At 36.4% G+C, this 12,854-nt stretch overlaps 1 protein-coding gene across 1 annotated transcript in view; it reads right to left on the bottom strand.

The window, feature by feature from the left end:
- The window catches only part of LOC105458920 (acetylcholine receptor subunit alpha-like), an 85,775-nt gene that overhangs the window by 7,550 nt on the left and 65,371 nt on the right, over positions 1 to 12,854 (bottom strand). The window contains exons 4-9 of the mRNA XM_011704538.1: positions 10,149 to 10,288; positions 9,744 to 9,788; positions 4,458 to 4,567; positions 3,102 to 3,282; positions 2,052 to 2,167; positions 1,387 to 1,555 (exon numbers count right to left, since the gene is read on the bottom strand). Coding sequence (XP_011702840.1) covers positions 1,387 to 1,555; positions 2,052 to 2,167; positions 3,102 to 3,282; positions 4,458 to 4,567; positions 9,744 to 9,788; positions 10,149 to 10,288 — 761 coding nt within the window. The remainder of the gene's footprint in view (positions 1 to 1,386; positions 1,556 to 2,051; positions 2,168 to 3,101; positions 3,283 to 4,457; positions 4,568 to 9,743; positions 9,789 to 10,148; positions 10,289 to 12,854) is intronic.

The following is a 12,854-nucleotide window of genomic DNA, read 5'->3' on the forward strand; positions in this document are numbered from 1 at the left end:
GCTCGAGGTCGAGTGTGCTTTACGACGCGGCGCTTAAAGACGTAACGCCGACGCGAAAAGGTCGGTCGTGGATTAAACCGTAATGGCGCGCTGTGTGCCATATTCCATATTCCGATCTAATCGAGCCAAATCTGCAAAATTAATTTCCGACGCCGCGACGCTGGAGCAAAGTTCCCCGCGATGGTGTATAAAGAGAAACGTGATATCGGGACAATAAGGTCGATTGTGAATAAAATTGTAATCGCGCGCGAACTATACCGTTCTATTCTGATAAAGTTCGATCGCGGGCTATTTCGATTTAATCGAATAAAATTCTTGCATTTTACGGTTTGATCTTGGTTTTACGTCCCTAACAAACATATCTGGGGGTTTTCGAAACAGGTAATACATCGAGCAGAGAAATCGAGAGCATATCAAATTAGTGTGTGGCGCAAGGCAAAAGAACGAGGCCGATCTCCAATCAGATGGACAGATCAATTGAGAGAAAACAAAACGTCCGAATTTTACGCTGCGGTGAGGATAGCCACCGATAAAAATCGGTCGAGACAATCGTACGCTCTCGAGTAGCTCCATAAAAATGGAGGCCACGATATTCAGTCATGAAGGACCGACTAAAGAGAGAAACGGAGAGTATATGGCACAAGTTTTATTCTGATCTAATCTAAACGGGGATTTTATATATCGCGAATTTTATATCGCGAGTGTATCATTCTAGTTTCATATAACTGAATAAAATTTTTGAAAATTAATTTTTTCCATAAAGAATAAACCACAAAATAAAACATATCTTTAAATAAAAAAATCTAAACTTCTTTAAAAACACATAAATCTGTAATATTTACAAAAAAATCGAACGCAGGTCAGGCCAAGTTTTATTTTCATTTCATATAATCATAAATTATAACTGTTTTATTCCAATATTTCGAAAATTTTGTTACATAATATAATATATTAACGGAAAAATCCAATTTCTAATAAAAAAAAAAAGCTTTAAATTTTTATAGCTGATTATACTATAAGTTTCATTCTAATCCCATAAAATTCTTGAATATATTATACAGAGATTAATTTCTAATTATTTCCCTAAAACGAAATATTTAAAAACGGAACACTATACAATTTTAAATTAAATTCTATTCTCTCTCTGTTTCTTTCTACTCTAACTTAATCAAAATATAAAAAACTTGCGTTTTCAAAATTATTCGTTGATTTTGCTTTTGAAAATATCTATGATTTCTATAAGATTTTAATAATCTGAATAAGATGTTTTTCTCAATAAGAAAATAGATCGAGCAAAATAAAATATTATGTTACTGAAACACACATACAAATATATAAAATAAAATTACGGATAAATGAGGACGAGTAATCATATGAGTTAATTACCTTCTCTCCACTGTCGCTTGGCAAGTAAAACACCAACACCGTGAGGAATGATATCCCCATGCAGGGTATTATGAGGTTAACGGTGTAGAATAGAGTCTTCCGTCTCATGGTGATGTTGAAAGTGATGTCGAGGTAAGGCTCGTCACAACACGTGTAAAACTTTTCGTTTCTGCAATTTGCACATTCGCATACTTTGCTTAACGATCGATTATAACAGTATTGATGTTAAAAGCATCAATAAAAAAAGTCTTATGTATACTTTCTTTGATTCAGAATTAAAATCAAAATTATTAATATTACTGTTGATTATTAATAAAATTTATTACTAATGCCTAATTAAATAGTATCGCTTGAAGTAGCGGGAAAAGTCAGTCTATATGTCATTATCAGTATAATTCCGAGCAGAAGAACAAGTCATGATATCGTTAAAATGACATTAATATAAATTGTAACTGATCGAAAAGTAACTTTTATTATAGTAATCATTTTGATATCATGATGACTTGTTGTTTTGCTTGAGGTCCTAATTTGTTACGCAATCACCGTATTCGCGTATAGAAAAACAAACGTAAATTAATCTAATTTAATCAAATTAAGGAAATTTCTGAAGGAAATAAATTAAATTAATGATCCAAGAGAGGATTGAGAAAATCATTAAAGCGTACCTTACAGCAGGGACTTCTAGTATATCCCACTCGACGGAAGTATAAAACTCCGACAGATCGACGCCGATGTCGACGACATTGCTGCCTCGTACCTCGTCGATGTGTCGAAGATCGACCTTAACAGTAAATTCCTAAATTTTACAATGCATTGTTGTGATATCGCGCTGCTTAATGTCCAATCATTCGATACTTATGCTCTCTCTCTCTCTCTCTCTCTCTCTCTCTCTCTCTCTCTCTCTCTCTCTCTTTATCATCCATGTGAAAACGCATATGTATTATCAATGAAGTTATAAATCGGAGCAAATAATTACAGTGTGCAAAGTCTTAGCATAAGTAGATTTTGTGTTGGCGCATAGAACGAGACCACTCTTTAAATAACATTAAATATCAATATTTAGGTCAGACGATTCGTTTCACCTCGTCTCATCTCTTTCACCTCAACGTCCTGTCTTCCATTTATACTCGATTGCGCTTCTAACAAGCGACATTTTACTCAATAAAAAAAGAAAAAGATAACGAGCGATATATACGGTCTTTCATCGCGCCTAACGGCCGGCGCGACAATACCCTCGTCGTAACGTGCCACGAAAGTCGCTCTCGGAATATTTATGATTGCCCTAACAAGATCCTTGCGAGAGCTTCCTGTTGCGCCAACAAATTGAATTCTTCAAATCCTCGAGATTAATTGAATAGTTCATCTAGGAGGAGCACATATCATGTAAGGAAAAAATGTCTCGAAAACAAGAAAAAGATCCATTATTTATGGAATAATTATCCAATTATTTATCCTTAGACTTTTGACTCGCGAAGAAAGAAAGATGATCGGAAATGAAATACGTATATAAATATCCCTGGCGACTGTACACTTCCACGTACGGCGCCAATATCTTTCTATGTAAAGAATTGTCAATTCTTTTTTTAACTCGCGAATAGAGACAAATGGCCCTTCTGCGACGGTTAAATCGATCGACCACGCCGATATTTGGATAACGGAAGCTAATTTCCGAAACAGGGAAACTTTCCACGAGATAATACCACGGCGGTTCTCACCTGGAAGCCGTCATAAGTCCACGAGCCGAATTTCATCACGCACGTCTGCTCGTCGAAGGGAAAATATTCGACGTCGATCTCGCAGGAAGACTTATAAATCGCCGGCGGCTTCCATTCGACCCTGCCCGTGAAGTTGAGGGTCGCCTTCGTCGCCAGCGTCACCTCGAAGTTACCATCGGCGCTATCGGACATCAAATTCTTCAATATCACCACGAGAAGAAGATAATTTCATTTTGAAAGAATATAATTGTTTCCAATCTATTCGAAAAGCCTATTATTCTTACAAAGAATAATCCCGTGACGTGATATCTCTCTCGTAGGTTTGCTGTACAATATGATCAAAAAATTGAAACTAAATTGATTTAAAGAGGTAAGTAGAGCCGAGTAAATCAGAAGGGTTGACACGAACGTCCATGATCAAAAATGCTTTCTTGAAGAAATTTAAGAGATCAATATATACAATATAATTCAATAACAAACCTGTTCTTCTGAGTTTTATAACTTCCGATCTCTGATCCGGCTTTTATTTATTCAGTATTACATACAGTATTTTAGCTGTAAATAAATAAAAACGGTAGAGATCAAAATAACTATCAGTTACAAATAACAACTGACAAGTTATTTTTCTAAGGCAGTCGATTCGTTTAGCAGTTGTACCAAGAACAGTTTTACTATTAAATCATTGATAAGTCTTTAATTGATTAAACGCATTTCCAAACATGGTTTCAGAAAATTGAAACCATGAAATGGTTTCAATTTCACTTCTATTTACACACTGTATCAATTTAGTCTCAATCTTCACGGGCAACCTGACTGCGTTCCATTTTAACGCTCACGCGCTCTGTTCTTGTTTAACATTTGATAAACAACAAAAATAAAAAGATTCTGTGAACGTTGTACGCGCAAAAAACGTAAATATGGAACGCGGCCGCTGTCACACGAAAGCCTGTGTTCTATTCTTCAGGAGATAACTCGTTTATTTTTGAAATGTAAAAGTATGCTCGACCATGCTTCACAATTTTAATTTTTAATGTTGCTTCTTCCAAAACGAGTTAAAAATTTAATGAAAAATGTGGACAAATTCTGCTTGATAATAATACAAAAAAAATTAGGTATATTAAATAATGGTTCTATTAAATAATAGTACGAGAATATATCAATGATTTTTTTTTTCAAAAACATAAAAAATTTTAATTTCAAGGCAATAATAAAAATAATTACACGTTCTTACATTACACATTCGGCATTATTTCATTTTTTTTATTAGTAATTTAAATTAATAATATTTTACGTTAAATAACACATATTAAAGAAAGGGAAGATGGCGCGAATCTAGTCGATTATCGATCGTCTTACTTGTTGTATAAAACTATATCGGGCCTCCATATGTGATCTGACGGCACATGCAGCATCTCCACTCCACCGTACTCCTTCGGATCCCATTTCAGCTTGTAATCATACCATGACTGCGAACAAAGAACGTCAACGTAACATAATCGCACATCACCGTCTTTTCTGTCATTTTGTCACTTTTATCTTTATCACGTTACTTTTACGTGATTCTCTCAAGGGATTAGGTCACTGCAGAAGTTCGAAAAGCATCGTAGTCTTTTATTCGCGTTCTTAATAGGATCACACAGTACATCCGTCTCAACCGCCACTGCCAGAATTTGCGAGCGTGTTCTTCAAGTGCAGTGCTCCGTCGTTGTCACAATTCCCTGTTACAATTCCCTCGAAGACGAGTCCTCAAAATGTTTACGATGTCGACTATTCGTGATACGTTCATTTTCACATTTTTTTTAGTTAAAATAAATATTTGAGATAAATGACTAAGATAAATAATTATAGACGCTTTTAAATTCAAATCTTTCTGCCAAATTTATTATTCTAATATATACTAGAACACGTTTTAGTAACAATTATACTAATTATTATATTAATCATTATGGATATATGTCAATATATGTTTATAAATATAATCCAGAACACTATTACCGTTCATGCGATAATTTCTTTTCTCTCTTCAAAAATCTTACAAAGTTTTTGAATTATTAATTATCGAGAGAATTATTAATAATAGAAATTAAAAAACGTCCTTTCTTAGCGATGCAGTAAATTGCAGTGTGCAACAATTTCACATTATTTGTGGGATATATCCGCCATTTCTTTGAGTCATGTTTCTTTTTTCTTGCACTTTCAATATGGTCAATATGGTGCACATGAAAACCGCATTTCTACGTCATCCGCCTTGTGTACTGCGCGAATTTTCAATAGATCAACGTATCGTATAACTAGGGTAACGACGTCCGTCAAAAATAACGTCCATCATAATGTCCGTTGCTTTAACGTTCGTGTCTCGGAAACTTCGGAAAAGAACAACCGATAATTATAACTATATCCGTGAACCAATACGCTCATACGCGGAGTCATGACATATTCCTTCTTCAGCTGTTATTTATTCGTTGACCGGAAAATCACGCTGGTCATCTTTTCCGACGCAGTATTGATTTTTCTGCTTTTAATTGAACACAGATACAATAGATTCCACATTTCTATCTTAAAATGAAATTATTTATATACATAGACGTTCCTCTGTTATTAATTGTTACATTAGACGGTGTAAATTAGAAAATCAGTTAAATTAATAAGTAATGCTTTCCTCAAAATTGTTATTTTCAAAATAATAGCCTTGATAATTAAAACATGTTTCCAACGGCTTCTTTCAAATAGGCATATTTTATTCAATAGATATATTTTTTGATATTTTTTATTTATTTATCGTATCGTTTTTTTTAAATAAAAAGTTTAAAAATATGTCATTTTGTTATTGCAACAAAATTCAAATTTTTCTTTAATAATAGCTAATTGTGTACAAAGAATAATAATAATAAAAAAATTTGTTTTTTAAATTCCAGATTAAGGAATTAAAGCCACCACTTTTTCATTTTCTACAAATGCTATTTTCATAAGTCAATCATCTTGAATACTTTTCAATTTTTTCTATAAAATATTTTATTGAGATAATTAAGATTCAGATAAAGAATAATATATGTATAATGTATTTGTTCTTTAATAATAAAATACGCCAATGCTTATATTTTCTAATTCCTAAAAAAATTCTAAAGTTGACCTATTTTTTGAACTCATTACAGTGGCCTAATCTCTTAAATTGACAAGTACAACTTGACACTATATCACGCTTTTTAACTTTGCATTGAGTAATGAGTGTTGTGGTTTTTATGAACGAAACTTTTCTTTTATATTAAAAGTTCTTTTTATTATAAGCTCTTTTCGCGTTTCCATCGAGAACAAACTCATATTTTTGCCAGAAAAATGTCATAAATATCAAAGATTGTATAAAAACTATAGAATGTATAGATCATCGTGATCAATCGTCGTTTGAAATAAAAAAATTGATATATTATTGCATTGAACGAAATATATACCATATATATAATGCCATAAAACTATTCGTGCGTTTTATGTTTTTCCATCGCGCGTTAATGCGGTACAGGTGCTTCTTTTTTCAAAGCTCGCGCATTCAATGAATTTATCCATCGCATCCTAATTCATGTATTTAAAATGAAAAGCGACAAAGGATCGGGAAATCACGCTGGAGCTACTTTACGGGCACCAAACCGTGCACAGAGGCAATATTTTGTAACTTTCCTCATTGCGAGTTGTAAGGCTGAAACGCGCAGATTTGCATACGAACTTCTTCTTTCTCTTGTTCATTAATCCTGTTCGATTAAAATTGCGCGTTTTATTAAATTTCTATGCCATTGATCTATTCGAGATTTTGTGGATAATACAAAGCTCATTTTCTCTTCTCTGAATTTTTTGTAATATGATTAAAAAAATGCGTAAGCTTAACACTGTACGACGCATTGCGTATCGAAGAGGTTTGTCAAATATCTTGGTCGACGATATCTAACTTTTATAAAGAGTAGCTTAAGTTAAATGGACCAAATTTTCATGATAAATTTTTGAACATGAATTCGAAATCAATTCTCTCTCGATAAAAATGTCGAGAGAATCATTATTTTTCGGAATTTTCAAAAGATTATTATATCTTACATCTCTGCAATTGTGCTTTAAGTTAAAATAAATCTCGTTAGAAAAATACATTCTAAATGAAATAAGGAATATAATAGTGCTCTTAATTTTTTTTACAAATAATAACACAAACCAAAGATTCCATTTCAATCGATAATTCGATGATAAGAACTATTGGCATCTTTTTTGAAGAAACTTTCTGAATTTAAGAAACTAATGAATTTCGTCCACTTTACGGTCACTTGTTAGTAAAATTTCGAGTAAACTAATCGCGACTGTAAAAACCCAATTAGCTTAAGTAAATACAAATCACTTTAATTACTGTCAATTTTCAATTCGTGTCAACGGAACGTCTGTGTACGACGGAGCGCCGACGTCACCGACACTGCTGGTCACCGGAAATGCTCTTCCTTCGGGCGTAAACACAGCCTTTATGCATGGGGCATGTTGAATATTAGCTCGAAGCCAAAGTCTCTCTCTCTCTTTCTCTCTCTCTCTCTCTCTCTCTCTCTCTTCGTTTACGCATCGCTATATTTGCTAGATAGAATATTATGTTGGCATCCTATAACTGGACATGACTATATTACGCGAAATTCGGTCGTGTTTAACCGAACCAAAGGTAACGCTTAGTTAAATAGCGAGCGGTGCACACTCTGCAAGGTAATTTATTAAATATTCATCGTGAAATAGCGTAATCCTCGTAATCCATTTGCAACTCCGACACGCTGTGAAGCAGGGGAATTAAATTTAACCACAGAATGGAGATCAAATGTTTACTCGCAATGTATATTTTCTATCGATTCTCCATCGGACACTTTAACGCGTAATGCTTTTTTCCGTATTAATTAAATGTCGTAGCTGCAATTTCGATTTTAATGCAATTCAAGTGTAACGTGAACTGCGACAAATGGCACGACACGTTTTATTAAATTTAATACGCCACCGATCGGTGCAGATTACATTATCGAGTCAATAACATATTAAAGAAATTACAATTATTATAACGCTGCGTTTAAAAAGCTTTGAAAAAAAAAACCGGACAATTTACTCGCAATGCGGATGTTTTCGGTCAACTTGCGTTAGCACGAACCGATTAATCCCGTCGATAAATCGCGGTGAAATTAACATTTTCGTGCGCGAACTTTGCGATAACATTGATGCGGTGGATATTCCGAACTTTCGGCTGGCGTGGCCTCGCTCATTCGAGTAACCCTCCGAACTGTATGCGTGAGCATCAACAACGATGTGCCTGGTTTACCGCGCAACGTTAACATTTGGTGTCCCTTCACGCCGCCGGGGATTTCCACACGAACGATACACGTATAATGAGCCGATAGGAATTGTCAAATATGAAGATACGTGGAATCGCTAATTCGTAAAATTTATTTTGTACAAACGGAATTTAATTTGATCAACGGAACGGAATAACTGCGTAATTACTCTTTTCCTTTCTGATTTAATTTATACTTACTACTGTTAGCTTAATAATATTTGAATAATAAGGCTCAATGAAATGAAGCGCGTAAGCTTTAACATGTGTTCGCGTGGACTTGAAACAAAGTCAAGGTAAATCAAAATTCGTAATGAAATTGGGATGTATCAATTTCAAGCTTTGATATGAATTTCCATTTATTCCTGATTTGATTTCTATTACCGATTCTCGTCAACCGTTCCATTTTATTTTTTGATTGTTCGCAACAGCGGAGTAACAATAATTAAAACTTTCGATATGTACAAATATCTGACGAAGAGAAATGCGATAATAAAATCTGGAGCGCGCGCACAGAAAAGTTATGCAAACGAAGTTAAAATAAGTGCCGAGGAAAAAGTACGATCTCGATCTTATGTAGTTTCTCTGAAAATACTGCAGTCTGCAATCGCAAGGACTCAATATATATGTCTGACGATTATTATAAAATGCAATAAATAAATTTTCACTTATCCCCGCATTGATCTCGCAACAACGGCCGAGTTAGAAGAATTTATCAAGCGACACCCGCGTAATCGTGTCATGAGGTATCTGCTCTTTAATGACCCGATTTTCCGTCGCGAGTCGCGTATTTATTACACGAATCTATTTCGTGCTCGCTATATATCCCAGAACGGAAAAACGGTCGCGCGCACATGGGGCGAATCTATCTATCTTATGTAATCCAGCATTTGAAAGTGGGTTGCACGGTTCACCGGAGTTATTTTCTGGCTTCTCCGGGCGGAAGCTTCTGTCCGATCTCTTCGCGTTTCTGCATGCGTACGAAAATCTCCGCGCGCGGGCGCGCGCATCCGCACACACGTATATGAACACGTGTTAAAACGTGCTAAAACGTGTGTCATCGACAGGCCGCCGAACATTTTCCTTCCACGCGGACGATCAACAATGGATCAACAATAATGGAAGTTACAGAGCGGACCTCGAGGCGGACTTGTACGTAATTGAAAAATCGCTACGACCTGTTACAAATGTTACTCCAACATCGTTCAATTGAAACTTTACATCATGTGTTTAATAAATATCTCGCAATCCCCCAAAATTTCCCCTCTTCTTTAATTCCTATACGTTACGTGATCTTTTGGGAATATATATATTACCTGCTCGACCCAGAGGTTCGTCGTCATGATCTGATTCTTCAAATTCTGCAAGAGAATATAATTTTGTGAGAATACACATCGCTCTCCCCTGCTCGGAAAACAAATTAGCAACATTCAGCTACGAGCCGAAATATCTCATGCTCTCCCGAGATGAGTAAAAAGCGCGGACCGCGCGAATTATTACATACGTACGCGTCAACGACATCTGCTTTAACAGTTTTTATCATTAGGTAATCACGAAATGTAAGGCGCGCGACTAAAATTCGTCTTCGGCTAACGACGGTGCTTCGAAATTCGATATTAAAAAATTACTACACAAGAATTAATATCTATAATATTAATATTTAAATCCGCAATTCTCCGCTCGCTCCTTCTCATACGGATTACGAGGATATTATTGCTTACCACATCGATGAGCTGCGAGAGCTTGAGCTTTATTTTAACGGTGAGGGCGTCTGTGACGTTGACCACTGGACGAACCAGCTTGTTGTAATTCGACAAGAGGTCGTCGTACAATCGCTTCGCGTCTGGATTTCCTGAGCATCCTGGAAATACACAGGAGAAGCGTGTCCGAAAATCGTCTCGCCTGAAAGGGGGAACTTATCGCAACTGAATTTATAACACACGTTACAATGCCGATTGTCTGCTTACAAAGCGGAGGCTTAAAGTTAGATTAACAGCGGGCAAGCAAACTGAATCGAATATCAAACTTATGTACGCTATATCATACAAAATGATATACCATTGTATAAATTATTACGATGTAAGTTCGAAGATGAGAGAGATTTAGTCATATTTTATTAATTAATTTAAAAGAATCTTTTATTTACAATCTATTACAATTTTATTGTATTTTTCTATTTCGGTGTGACTTCTTTTTCGTCACTTCCGCGAGATTTAGGATTAATATCGATGACGGTCGCCGATAGACGAAGCGAAAACAAGGGAGTCCCGAAGGACGCGGGGAGAGGAAAAGCGGGAAATATTTCGCCCGGAGGGCAGATATCAAAGGAACGGAGACAGACGTGGATAGTTTACCCACGTAACAGGACAGCTCGGTAATTCCGCTTCGTAGTTTTCCCATTATCCGTGCTCGTATGAGCGTGCCGTGTATATTTCGCTTTGCGCATATTTAACCCTTTGCCGTACGGCAGCGTATAAAGTGTTGCCGTCATTATAAAGACCAACACATAGGCCGGAAGACACGAGCCCAGATATACCCGCCTGCCGCCGCGCCGTCCGAACCGTTCTCCACTTATTTGCAATTTCAAAGTAAAACGTTGAGCCTCCGGATCTGCGCGTGCAACATTGCGAATCGCCATTAATATTGGAGCCACAAAGCGCGGTCTGAGAAGTACCTTCCGCTAAGCGTCGCAATAACGCGAATTCTATGTAGATATGTGTGTAAAATGTGTGTTTGCGTTTGTCGGAAGAATATTTCCGTATAATCCGTTTCTATTATTTCGCGTCTCGAAAGTTTGTGATATTTCGAAACGGATCTCCGTTTATTTCGCTTCAGGATATAAAGAGATACTAGACACATAACTGAACGTTTCATAATACGATATATTCCAATCTTCAGTCCGCATTTAAGGATCGTGTCGGATAACTGCGTTGCCAAGATTAACGAGACGAAAGAGTTATACATAAATAATTCTCGCCATTCTCGTGAATTTTTGTTTTGCGTTAAGTACCCATTAAATCACCGACTTATCCCGGTACAGAATATACTGCGGACTGTAAAATTTGTCCATTTGCGCGGACTGACAAGGAAATTTCATTTTTCAACGACGGATCGGCGCCGATTATATATAGGGACGACAAAAAACTTCCGCTTGCTCGACGAGGCGCGAATATGTGTCGATATCTCGTCATTATACGAGATAGAGTCGCCGACGGATTCGGCTCGCCGTTATATTATTTATTACGCTCGCACGTCATTTTATTGCCGTTTTACGAGTTTCCCACCCGTCCCGACGACTAACGCGTGCGTGGTGCAACGTCGCCAGTGATTTTAATTTTGAAACTGAGCCAGGGGGGGGGGGCGAGAAGGGGAGGAGAGAAGGGTCCTTCCGGCTCGTATATCGGGAGACAGTCCCGGGAAATTGGATTCCCAGACTAGCCGGAAAGATCATGGTCGCGAGACGTAGGACCAAAGTTGCACGCAACAATAGTGCAGATGTCTCCGGGATCCGATTCTCCTTGTATTCCGTGTTTATTCTAATTTACCGCCTGAAATATCTCGGGAGTAATCTTCAAGTATTAGTCAACGATGCGCTAAAATTTATGTATGTGCAATGTTAAAAATGTTATAACATATAACTGGAAAAGACTTGTCAATAAACTTTTACAGCGCGTCATCCTTTTATAGTGATGATTTAACTTCGACGGTATTAAAATTTTGCGAGAAACATCTGCTAATTTATACATAAAACGAAAAACTGTTTCCGATTTATATACATTTATATATTTACAATTTATTGATTTCATACATTTCTGTAATTTGATATCTAAATTTTAATGACATATATGTCGCGCGTTTTACGCGATTTTAGTATTTTATAATTAAACAGAGATATATTCAAAGACATATCAATAATTGAGCAAAAACAATTTATTTAATTAAAATTTCAATCAATGCAAATATTATTTATTTAAATAAAACAAAAAACAACACGACTAATGTGACAATCACGCGCATATTATAACGCAAAACGATAATCCTCCGAATAACGGAGAATTGCACTTGAAAGTTTGGTTTTGTAATCGCATCGTTTGTTCCGTTCAACTGAAATAGCAAACGTTTTTCCCAATGAAAAAAACAAAAGAGAGGGGGACAGACGAAACGTACGACGATGTTACGGTCGTCTCTCGCGAGTGCACTCCTGCATGTGCACAGGTGCGCAAGAACAACGTGGAGAAATGCAATCGTAAACGCGGACAACCAGTTATGTGTATTCATACTCACGAACCGCGATAATGTACGCATCTCATATAGACCACAGACACGACAACGTCTGTAACGACCGTGAGCGTCCGTAGTGGATTATAGCGACTGTCGGGCCCGCAAACACACTCGCGGGACATGGAAAACGCTTTACGAGCCGCAAG

This window comes from Wasmannia auropunctata, unplaced genomic scaffold (assembly GCF_000956235.1).
Source record: "Wasmannia auropunctata unplaced genomic scaffold, wasmannia.A_1.0 LD336101.1, whole genome shotgun sequence".
Taxonomy (NCBI): domain Eukaryota; kingdom Metazoa; phylum Arthropoda; class Insecta; order Hymenoptera; family Formicidae; genus Wasmannia; species Wasmannia auropunctata.